Genomic DNA, 26,370 nt, shown 5'->3' with positions numbered 1-26,370 from the left:
GTACTTTGCACTTGGCTAAATATTATCTGCATTCGCATCTGCTTTCAAAAGAATACTAATAGGAGTATCAGGAAAATGACCAGGCTTTCAGGAGCAATCAGTTAATATTGAAGAAAGGGAAACACCTACACACACGTCGTGTTTGTATAGGACATGTGTGAAGGTTGGCCTTTTGACTAATCAAATCCAAGAATGCAATATTGATGGCTGGAAATGATAAAAATGATAGATATAACAAAGTGATGTACAACCTACAATGGTAGTATTTTGGACATAATCTTCCATTATTTGATGAATATCTATATACAAATATGTTCACTATCAATATGCATCATGATTGCTGTCGTGATGATTCCTCACGCCTTTTCAATCGCATGGACAAAAAAACCCTCAGGTATGAATTCTTTAAATATGAATAATACGAACATGAATAATGAATGTATTTACAGCTTCGTTGAGAGGTTTTGAAGTGGCGTGCGCGTACCCTGAATGCCGGATTAGCTCCGAGCTCCAGCAGGCAGCGGACTGCAGCGGTGCAGAGGTTGGCAGCGGCGATGTGCAGGGCCGTGCCGAAGTCAAAATCACTGCAGGTGGCGTCCACTTCTGAAACAACACGGAAATGTCGTTTTACTGTCAATCAGCAGCTTTGTAAATGTGGGATTGGACTGAGTCGCTCTGTCATGGTGGCTCACCTCCCGGCTGCGACGCCTGCAGCACCACACGGATGAGGTGAGGAACGTCGAAGTAGGCGGCGTAATGCAGGGCGCTCATGTTGGTCCAGCGGCTGCGCAGAGACGAGTCCGCTCCTAGAGATAAGAGCTTGCGGGCAAAACTCGCTGCACTCTCTGCATCGCCTGAATGACACAAAACACAACAGGCAAAAAGGCCTTAAACATTAGGTTTTGTCAACAATAATGTTCATGTCGTAAAAGTCATAATAGTCACCTTATATTAGACATAACAGTCAATAAAGCCTCAAAATAGCATTTTTTATAAATGATAAATTATAAGTTTGGATTTTTGGTTCAACTGCCAATAATATTGTCTACATTACAAGTAATAAACCCACAAACCTCCTTCCTGTACTTGGATATTCTCTTAGTCCATGATCGTTAATGAAAATTATGCTCATTGGTTAAATGATATATTGTCCAAGAAATAATTAAATCGTGATCAACAATATTAGTCATTTGAACATAATATGCAAATTCATTTATTAAAAAAAAGCAAATAACTTTTCAATCTTAAGGATGTGAAGACACTGGAATGTTAAAATAAATCCTTGGTTAATAAAATGTAAATAAAATAAACCCAAAACAATGAATACAAAGGGTTTTTTTTTTAATCATCATCAATTGATTGAGAATCTTCAATTCCCACATTTGGATGAGTTCATTAACTCGCTGGTAATGTGGCGCCGTTTTCCGGTGTTCATTCAGCGTTCTGCTTCACTTCACGGGTCAATTTCCAGCATTATTGACTATGACTGTTTAAAACTCTAGAACTACTCCTTCGAGATCTGTATTGAATGTATCGAGTTGTGAACAAACAGCACAAACAAAACACGTGTAAATGTATATGGCAAATGAAAACTGTAGCTAAACAGTAACAAAAATAAACATAACTTTTGGACATATTAGGATTGAAAAGATTAAACGTTTTCAAAAATCACAATTGAGTTTTTAGATCTGTTGAAAAAATATATATCAATATATCAGAGAATATACAGCGATTTCAATGAAGACTCCGATATCGAAAGCTCGTTTGACTTAATGCTAGTTCAGGGTTTTTCACAAAGTCAAATTTAAGACTTTTTAAGACCTTTTTTACGACCATTAAGAAGGAAATTTAAGACCTACAGTATATCACAACATCTATAAAAAAACACACACACACACACACACACACACACACACACACACACACACACACACACACACAAAAATACGTTGTTAAGGCAACTAGCCAAATCTTTTTTTCCCCCCAAGTCAAGTATCACTATACTTGCACTTACTGTACCCATCACATATCAAAAATATGTGGTTCAATTAAATAAAAAAAATATTCGTGCCAATAACAGAAACCTGATTGTCTGTTGCATGTTGGTTTTATTTGTAGTCATAATACAGCATATTCTATTTGGACTAGCGAAAAAAAAAAAAAAAAAAACTTCATCAACATCATGGAAACGAACAAACAAAAACATTCTAAAGCGCTGCAATTTTAGTAAGCATTAGAAGAAGTGGTACATAGACATTGGAAAATTAAGAGGTTAATATGATTATAATTTTTTTAAATTTAAGACTTTTTAAGGCGTAAAAATTTGATTTGAAAATGTTTGACTTGTTTTAGACTTTTTAAAACAAGCAGTGGCATTTGTGTGTGTGTGTGTGTGTGTGTGTGTGTGTGTGTGTGTGTGTGTGTGTGTGTGTGTGTGTGTGTGTGTGTTGGGGGGGTGGGGGGGGTGTTGTTTCTACTGTACTGATTCAAGTCTAACAAAGTTCATCCTGTTTGTGCAAGGCCTTTATTCTGTTTTTGACCACAATTTACGTATTGAGTTTGCCTGCTATGGATGTACAGTAAAATACTGTTTATCTGCACTTGCTTCCATCCATCCTTTATAACATGACAGCTGACCTTCAACTAACATCTTAGTTTTAGTAATGATAGAATGGCAAAGAGACCTGATTGCAGCTCTAGGGAGTAAAAGTGTAAACCAAAAAGGCAGTAAATTTTTAAAGTTAAACTGACTTTAAAGTGACTTACAGATATTCTACACACTATTTAATAGTTCGGTATTTCCTACCAAGTCACATTTCCAGTGACAGACCCTCAAGTTGACTGAACAAAAGCATTTTTTGGGCCAACAGCTGGACATCTTACCTATGCCTGGTGCACCAGCTTTGCAGCAGTAATGCAGCAGGCTCATGTCGGTCAGACCATCTCTGTCATTAACACCACAGCCTCGCTTCAGAATCTAAAACATGAAGCACAAACACGCATCTAATGTTACAAGCCAGTCCCAACCAGAAAGATATGATCAACTACCCCCACACGCTCATACACACGGCGCAAAGGATCAGCTTTCAACGCGATCTTGGCATACGTAGCGTACGTGCCGCGCACGTGTTTTTCTCGACAGCTGCGAAAGCAAAGCACTGACCTCGTTACCGATGAGCGCAATGTTCTTCTGCACTTGAGGGACCCACTGTCTGAGCACCGCAAACAGCTCAGGCACTGTGGTACAGGGATCCAAAAGCACCACCCTGCACTGAGGATCACTGGGGTCGAAGAAAGAGAAGTCTGCACAAACAAAAACAACCGGATTAGTGCGATGGCATCTCTTAAACTGGCAAGCCTGAAGAAAAAGAAGAAGAAAAAGAAAAAAATAATAATAGGCACAGTTCATATCAAATCATAATCGATTGCGGAGACTGCAGAAAAGCTTGGTAAACCATAATCAGTGAGACAAATCATTCGGATCAGATTTAATCGAGGTCTAGGATTAAATATGTGTGTTGTTTTTTTTTAACAGGGGAACTTTCAAATTGCTATTGACAGGCAGGTAATTAGAGATAAGCTTCAAGAATTCTTTAAGTAAACACAGCGTTTAGAGTAAAAGAAACACAATATTTCCACATGACTGGTTCTGTCTCATATGAGAAAATACTCTTTGGATGTCCTCTGCCTGAAAAAACGATCCCATGGTGGAAAAGTTAGTTCTACAAAGTGCTAATACTGAAAAATCCTTCCATCAGTGTTATATAAAATGCCTCCTCAAGAAAAGTTAACGATATCAAAGATGGCATATTGTTTGTTATAAGGATATGGATTATGTGCTGCATTTGACATGATAAGATGAAGATGACAAGATATACCTTGGTTCGTCCCACAGAGGGTCCAAATGAACCACTGTGAACCCACATGAGTTCAAATCCCAGCTGCTGGGTCAAATCCCAGCTACCACTGCTGCGTCCTTAAGCGAAGCCCTTTAACCTAAACTGCTCAGAGTGTCTGACAAAATGCTAAAATGTAAATGTAGTAAGAGTATTAGTAATATTACTAGTAGTAACGTGGTGGTGGTGGTAATAGTATTAGCTGTTGTGGTCTTCATTCTGGTAGTAGGAGCTGTAATGGTGATAGTCCTACTACTACTAACATTATTACCACTATTGGTAGTATTACTAGTAGTAGTGATGGTGGTGGTAACAGTGTTAGTAGTAGTGTTAGTTGTAGTAGTGGCAGTGCCACAGGTTAGCATGCATACATGAATACCTTTCTATTGTGTCTTCTGTCTAGTTCATACAAAGTATATATAAAAGACTGTAGAAAGAACATTACTCATAATCTTACATTCCACTGCTCATGTTAGTTTTCACTCTCCAGTGTTCTGTATTGCTAAAAGATTATAATCACTCTTGATGTCATCCAGATGAGGATGGGTTCCCCTTTTGAGTCTGGTTCCTTTTTAAGGTTTCTTCCTCGTAACATCTAATAGAGTTTTTCCTTGCCACAGTCGCCATGGCTGCTCATTAGGGATTAATACACACCGTTCACCTTAACTGTTAAAATTCTGTAAAGCTGCTTTGGGACAATGTCTGTTGTAAAATGCGCTATAGAAATAAACTTGACTTGACTATACAATATACAGTATACAAATCTTACCAGAGTCAGAGAGCATGGGTGCGGATGACACTGGGTGAATAACGGGGCAAGAAGGAGCGTGGTAAAGAACACCGGGCCGGTCCAGGACTGCGTCTTCTCCTGAGGACTCCTTCAGCACTTCCTCTTTAGTCATCTCCTTCTTCAGGTCTGAACTCAAAGCAAACATTCAAAGTCAAAGTCTATTTTTTTGCACTTTTATGAACTATTCAAATATTATGCTTATTATTTAATGTCCACATTTCATTTACTTCATTTTCACAATATTAATGTACAAAATGTATAAAATGCAATTTCTTAGTTCGTACGTGGCTTAAAACCATTAAATCCAAGTGGCCAGACAAAAGGCTAATATAGAAAAGAACTCAATAAAAAAATACCATATTTCTCAATGCAGACCTGTAATTTCAACCATCACACTTTTCTTTTTTTTTTTCTTCCTTCTTTGCACACCTAACTCTGGAGAGGCATGAAACCCTGAGTGCACGACTCCACATTAATTCCCTCTTAAAAACTCCTGACTAGCCACTCTGACAAAATCAATCCCACTAGCCTGAAACACTTCCGTGACTCACCGATTCCATACTTAAACTTGCTGTTTTCAGCTTCCTCCATGGAAATATAAGTAAACGGCACTGGAGAGTTTGCCGAAGTGGAAAAAGCGTCCGAGTGAATAAGCTGACCTGTCTGATCTCCCTTGCGTCTTCCATTAACACTCTGTGATCAGTCACGACCCCTAAGCTATTTATGGCTTACTGCTGCATTATTTCCCTCTGACTTACCCCTGCAAACTATAAGAAACATATGTGCAAGCAAAACAAAAAACATAAAATAAATAGAAATAACATGCATTCAAGGAAATTACACATTCATACAGATTTCTTCATGATCAGCTGTGGTGAACCCTAATGCGAGAAGCCGAAAGAACAAGAATTTTTTTCAGCTTACTGAAAGCCCTGGATTTCCTTCTAAATCAGCTCTCGGGTTGTGTTTTGTGCAAGCTATCACACAATATCCCGTTTAGCCAGGTTTGGGCAAGTTTGAGGAACTGTACAGAGGCCAAGAATTTATGAAGGGAAACACAATCACATAAACTTACTGTATCTCGCCTCCTTTTTTTCAGCCATAAGTTATGTAATAATCTCTACCTTAACAGGTAAATACTGCATAACAACATTATTGTCTTCACACAATCATTCGTTATCAGGATATCTAATGATAGTGAGTACAGATATTTACTAGCACCTCACCAGACCTGCTAAACATTACACACTGCACTTCACGAGAGCTTTTGTAAAAATATTTCAAGATGTAGGCCTGTCAGCAGGTTCATCAGGAATCACAGTCACATTTATATTGACATTTATATAGGTTTCATGTTGGGCTCATTAGCATAAAGGTAAAAGTATATCAATGCTAGAATCCTAGCTAACAGTATAACATTATCATTGGGATAGTCATTAAATCAGCTTTTGTTTTGCTAAAAGAGAAAAAAAACTTACACACACACACACACACACACACACATCTGACATGATGGTTATGGAAGAAATAATGGTGGTATTTTTGTAGCAGTTGTAGTTGTGGTGGTGGTAGTAGCGAAGTAGTGGTGTTAGTAGCGAAGGGGGTGATGGTAATAGTGTTAGCAGTAGTGGTAGTGCTACAAATGTTAGAGTTTAACATGCGTATACTGTAAAAGGAGAAAAAAGCTCACACACATCTTGCATTAAGATGGTGGTAGTAGTAGTAGTATTGGGGTATTGGTGCTAGTAATGGTGGTGGTGGTGGTGGTATTAGTTTCAGCAGTGGTAGTAGTGCTGGTGATCGTAATAGTGATAGTAGTAGTGGTGGTGCACCTAATGTTAGAGGTTAACATGCATATATTCTGTGTGTATATAAACAATAAAATATACTAAAACAAATAGAAATAAATAAAATATTGTATACAATATTTTGTATTAATTAAAATTTTTAAAAAAAGATTAAAATCTCCTACGTTTAGAAATTTCACTTTGAGGACAGGTTTCCCGCGAAAGTTTGTAAAGTGAATGTTCGGAAAGTGGGAAGCGTGTGTATATATATATCAATGGCACTGAAATCAATATATACCTCAATGTATTTGATTCTTATTTCAAATGGAATTTAGAGGTTTATAATCGCAATATTTTATAAGAAAATTTCGATCTGGGGGAAAAAAAATATCTAAATCTCACAAACTTAGTTTTAGTTCCAATACTGGTCTGAATAGGCAAATTAGAACAGATGCAGAACTACTCTAATTATTGCAGTTTATCAAGCTGAACCTTGTGCTGTACTTGAAACTGGCTTAGCAACTATTTAATCATGAAAAAGATCTCCACACATCTCGCTGTAGTTAAGAGGAAAAAAAATATATGAAAATGTTAGCTCCAAATTAGGGCTGTCTTGCTAAATTTCCGTTTTCCTTCTTTTGTACAAAAAAAAAGGCTCTTCGTACACAGAGCAAGAGAGAATCAGACGATTGAATAGAAAAAGAGTGAAAATAATTGTGTGATGTAGCCTGATACAAGGTGGAATTACTATTATCACCCTGAGGAGAAATTGTTTTAGATAACAGCAATAACTCATTCTGTCACCAACATATCTTTCTATAATGAAGTTAATAATACAAAAATGCAGGCAGTCTTGTTACCAAGAAATGCAGGGGAGGAAAGAGGGGGAAAAAAGGCAAGAATCCCCTTACATGACCTTTTTATGCGATAAAACTTGGATGCAGTATGACGTAAATGTTCAAAACCGATCTCTTTTTTTAATAACTACATTAAATATACGGTATAAATGTTTGCAAGTTCAGTCAGGCTATGTCAGAAAAACTCCTAAATATGAGTGAACAGCAGGTAAAAACACCAAAAAATAAAAATCTATCAAAAATACTAAAACCCAAAACAAGCAGTCAGACGAGTGGTTCAAAAATCCCAAGTGGTGTGACAGTTTCACATGAAAGTTCAGCAGTTGCACAAAAAAAGACAAACTAATGAACAAAAAGCTGTCAGCCAAAAGCAACAGAGCGCATCAAATAATATCAAATCCAATAAAGGAGAAAATATATCCTAATACTGTACATTCATCACCTTACAGTGTCTTTTGTCAAAAAATGAGCTTTCTAGATTGAGGATTTGTGTCCTGATTTCTTGTTTTTTTGAATGGTTGTCACACTTTCATGTTTCAGATCATCGAACTAATTCAAATATTAGTAAAAGATAACACAAGTGAACACAACATGCAGTTTTTAAATGAAGGTTTTTATTATTGAGGGAAAACAAAAATTCAAAACTACATGGCCCTGTGTGAAAAAGTGTTTGTTACAACTGTAGTTTATCACACCTGAGTTGAATTTCTCTAACCACACAGAGGCCTGATTACTACCACACCTGTTCACAATCAAGAAATCTCTTAAATAGGACCTGCCTGACAAAGTGAAGTAGACCAAAAGATCCTCAAGACAGCATGCTGAGATGCAAAGAAATTCTGAAACAAAGAAGAGAGAAAGTAATTGAGATCTATCAGTCTGTAAAGGTTATAATGCCATTTCTAAAGCTTTGCTCTTAGCGAACCGCTGTGAGAGCCATTATTCACAAATGGCAAAAACATAGAACAGCCGGCCGACCAAAATTACCCCAAGAGCAGAGTGACGACTCATCCAAGAGGTCACAAAAGAAAGGACAACAACATCCAAAGAACTGCAGGCCTCACTTGCCTCACTTAAGGTCAGTGTTCATGACTCCACCATAAGAAAGAGACTGGGCAAAAATGGTCTACATGGCAGAGTTCCAAGACGAAAAACGCTGCTGAGCAAAAAAAACATAAAGACTCGTCTCAGTTTTGCCAGAAAACATCTTGATGATCCCCAAGACTTTTGGGAAAATACTCTGTGGGCTGACAAGTCAAAAGTTGAACTTTTTGGAAGGTGTGTGTCCCATTACGTCTAGCATAAAAGTAACCGCATTTCAGAAAAAGAACCTCATACCAACAGTAAAATATGGTGGTGGTAGTGTGATGGTCTGGGGCTGTTTTGCTGCTTCAGGTCCTGGAAGACTTGCTGTGATAAATGAAACCATAAATTCTGCTGTTTAGCAAAAAATCCTGAAGGAGAATGTCCGGCCACCTGTTCGTGACCTCAAGCTGAAGCGAACTTGGGTTCTGCAGCAGGACAATGATCCAAAACACACCAGCAAGTCCACCTCTGAATGGCTGAAGAAAAACAAAATGAAGACTTTGGAGTGGAGTCCTGACCTGAATCCTATTGAGATGCTGTGGCATGACTTTAAAAAGGCGGTTCATGCTCCCAAAAAGCGCTGTAAAAGACTCATAGCAAGTTATCGCAAACGCTTGATTGCAGTTGTTGCTGCTAAGGGTGGTCCAATCAGTTATTAGGTTTAGGGGCAAACCCTTTTTCACACTGGGCCAAGTAGTTTTGGATTTTGTTTTCCCTTAATAATACAAACCTTTATTTAAAAACTGCATGTTGTGTTCACTTGTGTTATCTTTTACTAGTATTTAAATTAGTTTGATGATCTGAAACATTAAAGTGTGACAAACATGAAAAAAAATAAATAAATCAGGAAACACTTTTTCACACCACTGTATATGAGAACCTGGAGAACCCATGTGACTTGATAAACCAAAAGACTTGTTCTCCTAAAGAACACTGAGGAGAAAAAAAATTTGTGGTGGACAATAATAAAGTACTCGAGTACACAAGTAAATTTTTAAGTATCAGTACTCAGAGACGGCAGTATTTATAATACATGTACTGTATTTCAAATATACATTTCAAATATTAAATAGCTTTATATTTTGTATAAAAAAATGTTTTATATTTTTGTAGGTTTAAAATCTTTGTAAGAAGTCTACATGACATCATAAAAATGCGGCCTCTGGTTGGTGCCTACTTTGGTGGTATTCCACCAAAACTTGTTGAGATCATATATCCATATACTGTAGAACAGTGGTCCCCAACCCCTGGGCCGTGGACCGGCACCAGTCCTTGGGTTAATTGTTACCGGGGCGAACAGAAAGAATACATAACTTACATTATTTCCATTTTATTTATTATTTGATTCCGAATGGTGTTTTATTTTGGAAAATTACCGGATTCTCTCTGCTACATCTGTCTATGACTCACTCCTGACGCATGTCAAGATGTTTGCCTCAGTCACATGTCTTACCTCCATCCGCTACCTTCCTAAAGGTGCTGCTCCAGCCGCTAACACATAATACATTACCGCTAAATTCAAACCCCCAAGCAAGCAAAATGAGCAAACAACAACACAGTGGATTCACGTTTATTATTATATTTAGAAAATACCAGTTTTTATGCCGGTCGTATAATTTTTTTTTTTGTTTGTTTTTATCCGCCACACCTTAAAGGCAGGTCCGTGAAAATATTGTCTGACATTGAACCGGTCCGTGGCGCAAAAAAGTTTTGGGACCACTGCTGTAGAAGGTGGTGAAGGTAAGAAACGTGCAGGCTGCCAGCTTTCAAATGTGTCCAATGAATGATAAGTAAATATTTGAAAGGCGAATATTGTACACTAATTGAAGTAGCTGTTCAGTAGAATCTTGATTTTGCATCCCATTGCATGAATGACTGCCTGATACATAATATATCATTATATTTATGATTAACAATCAAATGATAAATTAATTAGAATATAGTTGCTATGAATACAGGTGCATCAGTCGTCTTCTTTTAAATGATTTGTTTGTCATTGAGTGTTGCTGATGCAAACCACTCCTTCGTTATTAAACGGCAATTCACAAAATTAGGATACAATTATGATTCATTCGCAAACTGTTCAACATTAAACTGTCGATTACTTTAAAACTATACTTCATCTGGGAGATCACAGGGAAATGTTGCTCTGTTTACTGGTGGCGTATGTCACACTTATTGCGTAACTCGGCCAGAAAAAAAGCTGTTGCTATCAAACACTGTTTACTATACTTAAAAAAAATAAATAAAAAATGCTGTTCCTCATTATTTTAAAGTTGACAAATACAATGTATTAAATGAGAAGCTGTGGTGAGACAACAACCGCAACCCTAACGTACTGTGCGAGCGTGTGCCGTGTGTCAGCGTTTTTTCACTGCGTGTGTACTGTAACTGTAGAAGACTCTCGAGAATCGAACCCTGAATTACATAATAAAATATATTCTATATGTACAAAAGTTTGCGGACACCTGATCATAGTCATTGAAGAGTTTTAAACATCTCGTTTAGTCCTCATTTGCTGTTATAATAACCCCCTCAACTCTTCTGGGAAGATGTTCACTAAATGTGGGCATGTGCTTTATGGAGATTTATGTTTATTCAACACCAAGGGTGTTGGTACAGTCAGGTACTGATGTAGGTGAGGTCAGGAGGCCTGAGGTGCAGTCAGCATTCATTCAAATTCAGTCAAATTCATCGCAAAGGTCTTCAATATAAGTGAGATCAGAGCTCTGTAGAAGCCACTCAAGATCTTCCACTCCAATCCATCTGAAGATTATCTTTATAGAGGTGGCTTTATGCACAGGGGCATTGTCATGCTGGAACAGGTTTGAAGTTCAAGTGAAGGGAAAATGTAGTGCTACTGCATCCAAAGACATCATATACAATTGGGTGCCTCCAACTTGGTAGTAACAGATTGGAAAAGAATCACATGTACCATAGCTGGAAAAATCAGGTGTCCCAATATTTTGTTCATATAGTGTAGCTTTTACAGATCAGCAACTTTTTCGATACTCAAATCCAAAAGCGAGTGAATGTGGACTTTTACTCCAGCAGAAATGTAAAATGAGTATGGTTACTATTACTAGAGTAATATTTTAGCATGGGATTTCATTAAATCCACCACTGAGTCCTGAGTCATCGGACGAGTTCCTAGTGCTCAGTTGTACACCTTTTAAAGTGCTGCAATTCCAGTTTCACACCTGCCAGAATCACCTAAGAGCACAATGCATACGCAGTGAATCACAGGGGCAAGATGCACGGCCGATAACCTTGTCAGACTTCAAAAGGGGCATGGAACAGGTCGGGAACAGGTTCTTGAAAAGCAATCCACCTTCAAAACAACTTTTTGGCAAATGTATTGAAGCGGTTACAGTTCAGGCCGTACGGCCGAACCGCTGTTCCACAAAGCTTACGTTTCTTTTTTTTTTTTTATAATATTCGAAAGAACATGCGATACTCTTATCTAATTATAGTCATATGTTTAGCATTGTGGAACATCAGAGCAACGAGTGATAACAAGGAGTAGTTATCGTATGTTAGAACAGCCTCGCCCTTTTCTTAAGCACATCGTATCGAATATTACAAAGTACAAAGTTCTCGGAGTTCTTTTGGTGACAAAAAAACAAAAAAAGGCACAACTTTTACCTCAGAAACTTGAAATGAATGAACGTCTTAATGAAATGACACTTTTAAGAAAAGCAAACCTACGTAAATTCTGTATATCAGTAGACGTAGTCTGCATAAGCGTCCACCAAGTCCCAAGTTTCAGCGCTCTGGTTATAGAAAATTAATCAAGTCTGACCGATCAGATTGGAGAATTTCAATCTCCGCTGTGGTATAAATAGATTTTAATATCGATCTAAAAAGACTTCATCTGGTGTCTTGTTTGGCCGTGTGCCTAGAGGGAGAGAATGTTCCAGAAAGAGGAAAAAAAGCAGAGAACAGATAAAGCAGCTCATCTACTCTACATCTTTAACACAGTCAAATATCTGACTCTCAACCTCACGTACCCTGAGCAGAGCTTTTTCACAGTAATAATGGGCGCGATGTCGGATTATTTAACAAGCCACTGGATCTGAGGCGCAATATCAAGACATGAATTTCCGTTCCAATACGCTGTTACTATTGATCACTGTGCTTATACTATTGTATTGTAGATGTGTTTTAAAAATGAGTATGCTTCAAACCTCAAACATTTCAATGTGGACATCAAGTACCGCATTTATGATCATGAATTTCATATCATACTGTTGATATCAGCTGGAATCAACTTTCCTTCCCTCAAAGATGTATTTTGCAGCTTAACATGAGTGAACTGAGCACATAAGCCTTTAGAACTTGCTTCATCTCTAATATCTCTATGCCTGATGCAGCAGCGCTTTAGTACTTTAGCCCGCCTACATCTCTCACCTCCTGAACTATACTATACCCCTTCACTACCAGTTACACAATCACGCCTGCCATCTTGAATATCACTAAATCGACTTGTGTGTAATGTATTCTGGAATGTTTTTGGTTAATATTAAGAGGGTCTCACACTTGTTTCTCTTAACAAACATTCATGTCATTTCATTTTTATTTGTGTAGAGCGTTCAACAATGGACATTGTCTCGAAGCAGCTTTACAGAGAATGCCATAGTCTGTGTAATGCCTGTAGGCTCTATATACGATGTTAGTACAAGGTACAAGATGGTATTCAAAAGAGTCGAGACTAGTTTTGTAACACGCCAGCAGATGGCAGCACGCGGCGGCACGCACATTCACAGGGAGCACCGACCTTAATAAGTCAGCGTGCCAAAAGAAATCGTCCTGTGTACATCGGGAGCTGTGCAATATCCCATAACAAAATTGTCAGGAAAGCTGGGGGTCAGACCGCAGCCATTATACAGCGCCCAGGAGCACAGAGGTTCGAGGGACCACTGGTGGCAGGTTGACAGTGCTGGGGCTCAAACCCCTGACCTTATGATCAGTAACCCAGAGATTTAACCACTGAACCACTGATATCCGCTGGACACCATGGGCATCGCAGAACTTTCCTGAACCACTCCAAGAATTCTTGTATTATCCTGTGCCCACTATTTCTTTTGATGGATACTTGTGTTTGTGGGTGCAAAATATTTTTTTTGTTTGAGAACACTGATCACTGAAACATCCTCCTGTGGCATCATGCAGCACATGACCATGTAAACCTGACATTAAAATACATCATCATCGAACAACATCTATTTGGCAGATCTAGACATGTATAGTGTGTTTCAGGGTGATCTTCCCCTTAAGCAAAGCAGTAGATGATGGTGTCCTCATTAGGGCCTAAAATGAACCAGGTTCATTAGGAACTACATCAGTTGCAACTCGAGCGCACACACATGCACACACACGCACGCACACAAGGACACGCAAGATCCTGCTCTAAACCAGCACAGTAGTTGGACTCCACTGCACCTGCAGCATCGCTGATTGGCGCTGTAACCAATGGCAACCGGCAGCGGCTTTAACGCTAGCTCACGAGCTGCGCGTTTCTTAACAGCGATCACGGGGCGAGAAAAAGCACCAAATACCTGCGTGTTTATGCGGAAGAAACGAGCAGCTATGGCTCGCTCCGACTCCAGCGGTCTAATGATCATAATGAGGAGTTCATTTTTTCCTTTCCTCTCATTCTCCTCCTTCTTCTCCTCCTCCAAGACGGCTTGCGCACATCCACTTCCGCATACGATGACGAAACGCGACAAGCCGCGCCTACTATCGGGTTGCCAGATAATATTTTTTCCTATTTACAATTTTGTTGTGCTTCACTTAACATACTATGCAGAAACTGCATAATTATTGTCATTGTGTTTTTTTATTATTATTATTATTATTATTATTTATCATTTTATTACTATTTTTCATAGCACCAGGACACCATGACAATGTACATGCAGCCCATGATACTTGTCAATAAAGATGATTCTGATTCTGAAGAGTTGGTATCAGTGGTGGGCCGTGCAGGTCACACCTAAACCTTCAGTGGTGTCCTGCTCGAATCAACCCACCTCATAAAAAATCATTATAAAGCTACAGCTATAGAAAGCATCGGTATTATACAGAAACTGGTATAACAGAGCGCTGCATCACAGAAAGGTTTTACATGAACTTTAACTAAAGCAAGAAACCCAGTAAAAAACAATTCAACATGTCTTTGTTCACTGAAGCCACATCTGCACTTCATCACTACATCAGTTCTAGCAGAAGCATTAATATTAACCTCATAAAATAACTGTGCAGTTTTGTGCAATTTTTCCGCCCATTACAGTTTAAATTCAGATTTGAAGTTAAAGTCAAAGGGTGTATTTTGTGTAAATTCTATAGAAAAGAAAACACAAAATGGTTTATAAAAAAAAAGCTTAACAACTGTTGAAAATGTTGTGGCCGACCTTTCCTCGCAATGTCCGGCTTTTCTTGAAAAGTCCATCTTGAAAATGGTCTTGTAAGTATATCTGTGACCATCTTCTTCTCTGTCAGCCATTGTGGAATGGAAAAAAAAAACATAAATTAAATCCAAATTGGTGTATTTGTATTGTACCATTTGCTACAGATGTGATTTGCAAACTATGACTAGTGCGCTCTCTGATCATTCAATCAAATGATACTGGTAGTGTTTAGGCCAGCAGAAAAGGCCTTGCTGCATCACTGCATGCATGTGTGCATTTCTGGTTATGTCCAGGAGAAGAAGATTATATCCATGTTTATCATTCCGAAGGTTCTAAGGCCATCTTTAAACCAACTTTTTCAACCTAGGACACCATTTGCAGCATCAGCTGGCCCATCTGGCCATTGATCTGACAGCCTTGCTGGAACACCTCATGTCCCTTACTGTTTCTTCAACGTTCCCATCCCCTTTGCTTTACCACGTCCTCTGTGCTGTGACTATGGCGGACGCTTCCACTCAGAAAAAACGGCCCATGACTTCTCCCGATCCTCTCATCGACATGGTTCTTCTGAGTTCGAGCAAAAGCTCTTTATTAAAGTCAGACTACACATTTTTATATTGTACTTCTCAGTGTTATTTTTATTTTTAAGCCTTTTTTTTTTTAGAATTTTTATTCCCACACTTGCCATTGATGAAGATATTCATTCATTCATTAATTTTCTCCCGCTTATCCGTAATTCGGGTCGCGGGGGCAGCAGTCTTAGCAGGCCCCCGCCTTCGACTGCTGCCCAATCCTCACAGCACCGTCCCTTACGGTCCCTCGTGCAGGTGGTGAGCCCACGGGAAGCGATGAAGATATAGCTAGTGTAAATCCATGATATGGCCAAACTATATGTGGTTCTTCCTCAAACATTTCTCAAGCCTCAAACATGTCCCCTTTGTAAGTTTCATGATAGCATGCTTTGCATGATATGAATAGGCAAATCTCTAAAGCCATTTTCTAAACTCTAGTGAAAAGCTCTCTCAGAAGAATGAAGACAATTATCTAACAAAAATATGACTAAATCTAAAACACTGTGTTCAAATAGGATGGCAGAATAAATAACATTGCAAGATTTAACTGCTAGTTAGAAGCTCAGCCATTATACTTATGTCTCATGTTGAGGCAGGAACACATCCTAGTCAAGTCAAGTCAAAAGGCTTTTAATGTCATTTCTACTATACACAGTGGCACACAGTACACAGTAAAAATGAGACAACGTTCCTCCAGAACCCTGGTGCTAAACTAAACAACATAGAGCTACAACACACAACATAAAGCTACATAAAGTGCATCGAGTGCAACCTAGTGCAAACAGTGCCGACAAAAAACAGTACAGACAGACAGTACAAACAGACAGACAACAGTACAGACAGACAGACAACACAAGACAATGTGGGACAATACACATAACACAAGATAGCGCCGACCAGTAAAGCTACTGTATACTCTACAGCAGGAGTCACCAACATGGTGCCAGCAAGGACCACATGAGTAGCCTTTTCTAAAAATAGCTGTTTCCTACTTTGTTCAATCATTGTTGATAATTACTATGAGAAATCATTAACATGATCAGTGTCTTCAGATAGATGAATATCAATAATTATTAATAATAACATAATAATAAAAGGTAAATTGAGCAAGTTTGTTATTTCAGATCAAACTGAAAACTGTCTGTATCAAACTGGTAGCCCTTCACATTAATCAGTACCCAAGAAGTAGCTCTCAGTTTCAAAAAGGCTGGTGACCCCTGGTCTACAGTATATACAGCACTGTACAAAGAGGACTATAAAGATTATAACCAAGAGTATATGTAAACAAACACAATGCAGTGCAAAAACAGCAGTAGCAGCAGTCAAGAGGTGCAAAAAAACAGCATTTAAATGGTATATTATGGATAAGAATAATAAATAAATGGTAGTGGAATGGATTGAGATCCATAGATGCCATGTAAATATACACACATTTACAGCTAGGGACAATTTATCTTCACTCGTTTATGTACTGGTATAATTGTGGGGTGTAGGATAAGGAAGGATAATATAGAAACTAAATAAAGTGTCCAGCTTCCTGCCTCCTATTGTAAAATATAATGTATAGCTTTATACAGTTTATTTCTCTTATTCTCCAGCTGTTTCTGTTTTCTCATATCTCTATTTTTTATACTGTCTCTAATTTTCATTTCATCCTATGACTTATTTCCAACCTCATGGTCACAGTAAATCCAGAGCCCAGCCCATGAACACTGGGTTGATGCAGGAACAGACCCTAGATGCCAATATGTTCATACACATGCATTAACGTACCAGCATACTTTTGAGATGCAGGATGTGGGAGGAAACAACAGAACCCAGAGATATGGGAAGAACATGCACAGAAGTTCCACATGGTAACACAACAGTACAACAGTACATGAGCACAGGATAAAAACAGAAGAGCAATGTTACAAACAACTGTATTCTAGCTATTTACTTTTAGGTTAAGATAATGATTTCGTTATAGAAAATTAGCTGCTTAGTTGCTTTATATCATGTCATTTCCAGGTTTTAACACATGCTAAAAGGAAACATGCAGGAATGTAAGCAAATTATACAACACCATGATTTGAAAATATATTTTTCAAACCCGACAGACGACAATTTAAATCCAGTTAAGTGCTAATTAAAGTTAAAAACGTATGCCAAATGTGTTTTTAAAATTATCATTGCATTACTTGCATTTTACTCCACACAAAATACTTATTTGCCTTACTAGAATTCCCCAAGAGCTTCCAGGAGGTTTTAGTCACATGCGGCTGGCCTGAGGGCAGTTAGCAATTCTGATTTGTTGTTTTTGTTTCTGCCATTAAATATGATTCATTTGCTTTTGAAATTATGTGAGGTAGGTGAAGTGATGTAAAGTCATTCTTATTCTATTGTAAAGGGCTAGTGTTTAATTCCAACGAAGCACAAGCCACACACTGCAGCCTATTATAACAGAGCTTAAATCATTAAACACATGAAATTTGGTGTGGCTTGTTCTCAATTGAAAGGAAACCTGCACCAACACCATTCCTGATCTAAGCAAAGTTACCAAAGCTTGGCACCTCAGCTAGCAAAGATTAATACACTGTATTAAAAGGGTGCTACTTAAAGTTAAAAACGTATGCCAAATGTGTATTAAAATGATCATTGCATCACTTGCATTTTATTCCACACATAATACTTATTTGCCTTACTAGAATTCCCCAAGTGCTTCCAGGAGGTTTTAGTCACATGCGGCTGGCCTGAGGGCAGTTATCAATTCTGATTTGTTGTTTTTGTTTCTGCCATTAAATATGATTCATTTGCTTTTTAAATTATGTGAGGTAGGTGAAGTGATGTAAAGTCATTCTTATTCTATTGTAAAGGGCTAGTGTTTAATTCCAACGAAGCACAAGCCACACACTGCAGCCTATTATAACAGAGCTTAAATCATTAAACACATGAAATTTGGTGTGGCTTGTTATCAGTTAAAAGGAAACCTGCACCAACACCTAGCAAAGATTAATACACTGTATAGCCAGCGGTTTATGTAAACAAGACCATCAAGCCCATGTGAGGTTCTTTCTCAAATTGTTGCCTCAAAGGTGAAATGAATATCTATAATATCTTTGTATACTGTAGCATTACCATTTTTTTTGTACTGTAACTTAGAGGCTCACACTTGCCCCTGAGCACTGAAAATTCCATTGCTATTACACCTTTCTCTAGTTGATTTGTCATATCTTTCTGGACTTCTTCAGTCTTTTAAGTGCTCGTACAGTGCTGAACAGCCTTTGGTTTCAACTTCTTGTCCAGGTGAATCACATACCTCTGTCCATTTTCAGTGGCTTATCAGTTCTTATGATTAAAATAGCCTCTAATTAACATATAGCTCCATAGTTTAAAAATCAAAAACATTCATCTTTGTTTTGACCAGCTACTAAAAAGCAGAGGTTATCAAAACTAACCATCTTTGGTATCTAGAAGAAGGGCAGAGAGTTTCTGAATTCCTTCTGATGATGTAGGTGTGGCGTTCTAAAGAAAATGACAAAGGAAGTCAATCAGTTGGAAAGCTCAGAAGGAATTTAGCTAAAATTTAATTTTAGCAGCCAGTTTGACCACAGCACGGTTGACGTACAGTTGTTGATATACTCAATTTTTTGTTTATAAAATCTTTTGGGCTACACACTACTTCACATTTCTCATTCCAATCACAACACATTACTACTTTTTCCTCTAATTGTGTATTTATAAAGTCACATGTCCAAGAAATCCAGTACACAATCATTATAATATGCTGCTATCCGCTCTTTTGATTGAACATAGCTGTTTGTATTGACAGCTATTTATAAGCATTTTTCTTGTTTGTATTGTCGGAGTTATGTTTGCTAACATATGAGAAATTAGTACTAAAGTTATCGTCTGTTAGACTTAGCTCTGGCGTTTTTCCGTTTGACATCGGACAGGCTTTTAAATTTTTTTTATTGTTCTTTTACTTAGGTTACTCTTGTAAAGTAATCTTGAGGGTTTACATTGAGAGAGCTCTAATAACAACATATCCTAGTATAAACTTTGATAACTATCTAATGGCTAATCTCATCTCTTTCTTTCTTTTTCTTTAAACACGCAGAGGCATGCATTCTACTTCACAGAAATTTGTCTCCTTCCTGTTTTCATTTTTACGTCACTATAAGTGTTTGAGCTTTTGTGTACATGCACACTGCAAAAACTCTTAGCAAACTTGAATAAAGCCACATTTGTCTAGTATTTTATTTTATAAAATTGCAGTGTACACATTTAATTAGTCGAAAATATTCTCAATCTATAGGCAAAATATTCTGGTAATTATAACTATGTATATTATTATTATTATTATTATTATTATTATTATTATTATTATTATTATTATTATTATTTTATTCCTTACAGTAAAAACACTTAAACATTTGAAATAATAATACAAATAAAAAAAAGACTGTAGATTCATACACAGTTTTTTTTGCAAAATAATAGTTGGAAATGCCAAATGAATTTGACTATATTTAAAACATGTCTGCTGCTTGCTTGGTTTATTTATTTGTTTAATTATTTGTTCATACAAACTTTACAATTATTTTAATTTTAAGCTTTTTTATTTTTTTATTTTTCTATATAGTCCCAATTTAAATTAATACCCAACTAACAGTTTAATATGTAGTGAAACCTGGAGAATGGTTAATTTAAAATAGATTGATAACAATTGTTCACATTTAATAAAAAAATATATATAATACATCTTTGTGAATGGTTTTCATTTTCTCTATATTTTCCTTCTGCCCATATATGGTGACCTACAAAACTGGTTTCTGTCAAGGAAGTATAATATGACGTTTAATGTATTACAGCGAATGTGGCCTCTCGCTCTTTCGTGTCTATGAGACCGCAGGTACTGTAAAGCACGTGATGTATTTTTTTTTTCTTGTCTCAGATAAAAGCCAGTGGGGCTTCCAGTTTTCACAACTAGTCCATTCTTGTGCTTTCCTCGAGTGCCTGATGCGGTCTGTAAATCACATGGTGTGACATGTTGCTGTGGACGTACGTGGTGCTTTTATGCACTGTTTTAGCAGTCGTTGTGGGGCAAGCGTGCGAATATGAAGTGTATAAATGTGGAGCCCGGGCTTCAGGAGACATACAGATAGGGATGCTTAGTTCCTGTTTTGCTAAAGTGGAGAATCTATATTCTCGAGAAGCTCCAGATATTTACAACTGCTCAGAGTGAGTTATTTTCTATGTCATTTCTATAGTGTACTTTATTAATCACAGCTATATAACACTATATGATTTGGTATTTTATTCAGCACTACAAATCACAACAATTAATATAAAACACATATTCTTGTATAAGTCTGTTGTACCATTGATATGACAAGTAACCTATTTCCAAATGTAGATCCTGTTTTAGATCATATTTATAAATTCCTTTACTTCTCTTTTCTTCTAGTTTCAATCATGCATCATTTGTACGGATGCTTGCTTTTATCTACACCATTGAAACCATTAATAACTCCAGCTTCCTTCCTGGAGTGCGACTTGGGTATCACATCTGTGACACTTGCTGTCATGCTTCAAAAGCCTTACAGAGCACAGAACAACTGCTGGCCTTGAACAACTCAGATCCTGGCCAGTGTGACCTCAATCCAAACCCCAAGGTGAAGGCGATCATCGGAGCTCGGTACTCAGAGGTGTCGATCAGCGTGGCTCGCTTTCTGAGCCTCTACATGGTGCCACAGGTGTGATATAATAAATAAAACACTATTATCTATAATAGAACCCAAGAATAGGAAGGTGTGATGCCTGGTTTTACCCAGAATATAAGGGGTTTTATTTGTTTGTTTGTTTATTTATTCATTTTAAGTAAACATTTGTTTTGAAATCTTACAGATCTCTTAATCTCAGAATTATATCTCATACCAAATTTAATTTCAATGATTTTTTTTTTTTTAATAAATTAAACAATGAAAAGGTAAAATATTATTTTATGTTTTGCCAAAAAAAAAGTTTGTTCCTTTTATCACATACATTGAAGCATTGAACTAAAAGTTAACTAAGGTTTTACTTAAAAGATGTAACAATGTCAATAAAAAAATCATATCCGCCACTTTAGCAGTTATAGAAATATGAACTGAGCTCAGATCTCTTTTCTAACCAACACTAAACCTTAACCACAAAGTTCCAACTACTTTTTTCGGTTGTTTGTGTGTAAACAGATAAGTTCAAGCTCTTCTGCCGAAGCATTGAGTGACCGCCTGCGTTATCCCTCCTTCCTCCGCACCATTCCTAGCGATCTCCACCAGACAAAAGCTTGGGCCAAAATCATGTCGTACTTTAAGTGGGATTGGATCGGTGTCATTTATGGAGATGATGATTATGGCAAAGATGCTTTCCAAAGCTTCCTGGATGACGCTGGAAAAGAGAATGTTTGCACTGCCTTTACAGAAACACTGCCTTATTACCTAGATTTCAAGAACATTGACCGAATGATCCACAATGTGGTTCACATCATTCAAAATTCCAATGCCAAAGTCATATTAGTCATCCTAAGAGAAGAGGTGGTGTACAAACTCTTCACAGAGGTGATCAAGCTGAATATATCACGCACATGGATAGCCAGCGACGCTTGGTCTATGTCGTACAATATCAGTCGCATGAACGGCATCAACAGCATTGGGGACGTAATTGGTTGCAGCTTTATTACAGGCCCTAACCCTGGATTTAAAGAATATCTGCAAAGTTTAACTATCACGCCAGGTACAGAGAATAAGTTCATAGATGAATACCTGAAGTTCGGGAACGACAAAGACTATTTATTAAAAATAGTGGATATTAGCCAGACTTATGCTGAACGACTGGCTGTGCTATCAATTGCATATTCCCTGAAGAAGATTTTAAAATGTAACCAAACATCCTGTCCAGGGGATAAAGATTTTCCCCCATACCAGGTAAGCACTACACTTAGAAATGTTATATATGAGTAATGATATATAAATTTGGTATAATGTTATCTAACAAATAAAAAAAAATATTTTTTCAGCTTCTCAATGAACTGAAACGGGTCAACTTTACTATGCACAATAACATGTTCTACTACAACACATCTGGAAATTTCGTCAATGGCTACGATTTGGTGAACTGGGCACAAAACAGGTCGACTGGACAAAGAGAGTTTGTAGTTGTTGGAGCATATAAATTGGGGAAAGAAATTATAGCAATGAATCAATATATTCAGTGGTATACTTCAAATGACAATAAGGTGAGTGTTCTACAGTTATCTACTTAAGCAAATTTATATCTGAATTTTTTAAATTATTTTTTATTTGTTTAATTATTTATTTCAGATACCAATTTCAATATGTTCTGAAGCCTGCCCTCCTGGCAAGGCGAAAAAACTTTTGAAGACATCCTGCTGTCACGAGTGCATAGACTGTTTGGAGGGAACTTACTCTAATGAGACGAGTGAGTATTCCATTGTTCATTTATATAAGAGAGAGTGAGTGTAGGAACATGTTACAAAAAAGTGTACAAGTATATAGATGTATCTAAAAATGTACAGCAAAAGGCTCCCTTCATAAAAAGTAAAGTAAAGTTAGGGAGAATTTAAATCTAAATTCTCTGAATGTCTAAAAATGCCAGACGAGTTCATGCAGTTTTCATGAGTCCAATAAATTCTTACATACATTCATAAATTCCTATCGCAGATCTTCCGAATTGTCTCCCGTGCCAAAATGGGACATGGTCGCTGAAAGGATGGAGAAACTGTACCGCAAAGAAGGAAGTCTACTGGACATGGAACGGGACCCGAGCTATTGTTTTTCTAGTGTTCGACATGGCAGGATTTCTTTCTTTGTTCATTAACCTGATTATATACTTGGTGTTTCGTGAAAGTCCCGTCATCAAACAGGCTGGAGGCTACATTTATCTTCTCATTATGGTAGGCTTAGCACTTAGCTATAGCAGCGTCATAATCTTTTTTGGGAAACCAAACGATCATATGTGTAGGGCACGCCAGGTCCTATATGGCTTAGGCTTCACACTGACTGTCTCGTGTATCCTGGTAAAAGCCCTGCGCACATTTGTAGCCTTTCTTCCTCGATACCAGCAGCATAATATCAAGAAATATTACAAGCCCACTATAATTGTTTGCTGCGGCATCTTTTTTCAAGTCCTTATTTGCACATTTTGGCTAGTTTTCGATTCTCCTACTGTGGAGACGCGGACTTTCAATGATTCAATGGAGATCATTGTGCAGTGTATAGAAGGTTCCGGCCTGGGATTTGGTTTCATGCTTGGTTACATTGCCCTGCTCGCACTTATCTGCTTTTTACTGGCTTTTAAAGGAAGAAAAGTCCCAATGCGCTTCAATGAAACGGGTCATATTATCCTGAGCATGCTGATCTACCTGTTTGTATGGGTTTGCTTCACGCCAATATATGTTGCAAAGATCGTAGAGCGCTATTCAATTCAGGCCTCAGCTATCTTGGTTTCATCATATGGAATCATTTTCTGCCACTTTGCCCCCAAATGGTACATGGCCCTTTGCAAAAAGAAGGATGAGGTCACCCCAGAAGCCTATATTGCACGAGCTTGCATTTCCAGACCATCAAATGCCTCCATTCTTACAACTTCTTCGGGAATCGAGTCGCTTTCGTCAGAACCTGGACTTCATTTCTCAGCTTCACAGACTGACATGAACTCCAAGGATACCGGGATTGACTGCATTTGTATTGTAGAGGCAAATAAATCCAGTAAAACTCACCCGATTGTACGAAAAAGGTTCCACAGGAGGTCTATTTAGAAGACTACTAAACAATCTCTTTACCTAAAAGTATTATAATTAAAAGAATTGAACTTTCGAGAAGTTTTCTTCATTCACGAGATGTTTACATATTGCTGTATTTGTCAACATGGGCAGCACTGTTGCAATTATTATTGCACTGACGAAAAAGTCTTTACTTTTGTCTTCACTTTTGATTTCTTTTTGAAATTGTTTTTGTTAATATTCTTTTTTTATAAGAAATGAAATGTCTTGTGTGGATTGTGTTATTTATAAATTGTTATTTTTGTTCTTGTGTACTTTTTATGTATATATGTTTATGTATAGAAATTTAATAAATTGAAATATATATACAGTATATATCTTACTTTTTTCCTACTACTAGTATATTATACAATATTTGGTCATTAAACAAATATACAGAATATTCCAGATTTAGTCTCCTCCTCCTTCTGCTATAATTACAACCTTCGCTCTTCCAGGAAGGATTTCTTCAGGATTAAAGAGAACGGCTGTAGGGATTTACCCATTTAGTAGGGTCAGGTGCTGATGTTGGGTGAAAAGGCCTGGTATGCTGTCGGGATTTTAGTTCATCCCAAAAGTGTTAACTGGATTCGGGGTCAGGCCACTCGAGCTCTTCCACTATAACTTGAAAAAACAGTTCTATGGGCATGACGGTCAGCAATTGGCTATATAGTTTGTGTGTGGGGAAAACACACACACACACACACACACACACACACACACACACACACACACACACACACACACACAAACACTTATCACATAAAAAACCTTTTTGTGGCCGTCCTGTAGCTTGCATGCTTGTTGCTTGAAACTGTTGGTTTAACCAATCCGATTGTGACTTGCTGACTCTGAGGGCCTCTAGAAAGCATTCAAAAACATTTGTATTGTCAAGTCCTTTGATTGGTTGGTCAGAAAATGCACTAGTCAGAACTTGCACAAGCTCATATATTTGTGTGAATTTAATAGCGTCTTTTACTAGCGTCTTCCTCTAACAGAGGAGAAGAAATTGATATGGCCACATATTCACTTACAAGGACATTCACATAAGGAATTTTTAGGAAAAGCTGGAAATCATGCAGAAAGATCAGCCAAAACAGTACAAAACATTTATACTTTTGTGTTTTTTTTTACTGGAGAATTTGGCCAAAAAACACAATTTGCCCTAATTTTCTAAAAAAAACCTTGAAATCATAATGCATAAAAAAAAATGCACAAAAAACCCGTGGTCATTTAGGTTAATATTGATGCTTCTGCTAGAGATGATGTATGTGGCTGCAGTGAAAGGAGACTTGATTAATTGTTTTATCTGGGTTTCTTGCTTATCTTGCATTAAATACCTGTTTATTACATATTTTCTGTATACCACTGATAGATTTGAATCAGGCAGAACAGCCTACCAATGTAATATCAGACAGCCTGTCTCATGTATTCTGGTAAAAGCCCTGCACACAGTTGTCGCGTTCCTTCCTTGATACTACCTGCATAATATTTTACATTCCCCCTATTTCTATCGGCTGCAGCATCATTAGTCAAGTTCTCATTTGCACTTTTTGGCTAGTTTTTAATTCTGCTTTTGTGGAGACACAGACATTCAATAAATCCATGGAGATCAGTGTGCAGTAAAAAGAAGCTTATCCAAATACCGGAAAAAATATATATTTTTGGCTAGCCAGTTGTACATTCGGAAGTGTTTTGAATGCATAACGACCTTCTGATTAAATTGTTCTTGCCAGTACTTTCTTCCTGTGTGAGAGATTACAATAATACTTTGTTGCCATGCTTAGTCTATATCTACCGCAGCTTACCCCTTCCCCCTCAAGAAGATCTACCCTTGTACTCTATGCACAAGATAAAACAATGAAAGAGGAAGCAAAAATTATTTCATTTGTGCAAATGCCATCATATTAAATTTCTTTCCCACAGCTCACATCATACCAAGTTTGACAGAAATCATCAGGTTGGTTGGGTAGAGTGTCCCAAGCTGCAGTTGGGATAGTGTGATCATTTGCCCAAATATGACCTTGCAATAATGAAGATATAAAATGGTCCCATAGAATACAATAGAAAGGTGCTGGCTAAGTTAGAAAAAGCTACATGAAAAAAATAAATATCCTGAATATCTTAATGAGCTAAACGAGTTGCAAGTGTGTGAGCTTCATTTGCCTG

At 37.5% G+C, this 26,370-nt stretch overlaps 2 protein-coding genes across 7 annotated transcripts in view; one reads left to right on the top strand and one right to left on the bottom strand.

Moving 5' to 3' along the window:
* Nucleotides 1-26,370, bottom strand: part of LOC310727812 (CAP-Gly domain-containing linker protein 4) — a 123,488-nt gene that overhangs the window by 61,930 nt on the left and 35,188 nt on the right. For 2 of the 6 annotated variants that reach the window (XM_083544643.1, XM_083544646.1), the window contains exons 1-6: nt 13,975-14,133; nt 4,666-4,817; nt 3,164-3,303; nt 2,884-2,977; nt 693-854; nt 485-603 (exon numbers count right to left, since the gene is read on the bottom strand). In XM_083544643.1, coding sequence (XP_083400769.1) covers nt 485-603; nt 693-854; nt 2,884-2,977; nt 3,164-3,303; nt 4,666-4,798 — 648 coding nt within the window. In that variant the 5' untranslated portion in view covers nt 4,799-4,817; nt 13,975-14,133. Of the gene's footprint in view, nt 1-484; nt 604-692; nt 855-2,883; nt 2,978-3,163; nt 3,304-4,665; nt 4,818-5,237; nt 5,434-13,974; nt 14,151-26,370 lie in introns of those variants that run through there. The other 4 variants (XM_083544642.1, XM_083544645.1, XM_083544641.1 and 1 more) reach the window with 4 other exon arrangements.
* LOC310727431 (G-protein coupled receptor family C group 6 member A-like) lies at nt 20,313-24,484 on the top strand. The gene is made up of 6 exons (XM_083543903.1): nt 20,313-20,621; nt 20,848-21,136; nt 21,614-22,345; nt 22,438-22,656; nt 22,742-22,859; nt 23,102-24,484. The coding sequence occupies exons 1-6, from the start codon at nt 20,428-20,430 to the stop codon at nt 24,196-24,198; spliced, it is 2,649 nt and encodes an 882-aa protein (XP_083400029.1). The 5' UTR covers nt 20,313-20,427; the 3' UTR covers nt 24,199-24,484.

This window comes from Silurus aristotelis (genome assembly GCF_946808225.1).
Source record: "Silurus aristotelis genome assembly, chromosome: 6".
NCBI classification, from domain to species: domain Eukaryota; kingdom Metazoa; phylum Chordata; class Actinopteri; order Siluriformes; family Siluridae; genus Silurus; species Silurus aristotelis.
Note: the sequence above shows the minus strand (reverse complement) of the source record. Positions and strands in the feature narration are given on the sequence as shown.

Excerpts from the sequence above, each read along its gene's own strand:
- LOC310727431 (XM_083543903.1), top strand. The coding sequence starts at position 20,428 with ATGTTGCTGTGGACGTACGTGGTGCTTTTATGCACTGTTTTAGCAGTC. Across the intron at positions 21,137-21,613 it reads GCCTCTACATGGTGCCACAG|ATAAGTTCAAGCTCTTCTGC; the intron begins GTGTGATATAAT and ends GTGTGTAAACAG. Across the intron at positions 22,657-22,741 it reads ATACTTCAAATGACAATAAG|ATACCAATTTCAATATGTTC; the intron begins GTGAGTGTTCTA and ends TATTTATTTCAG.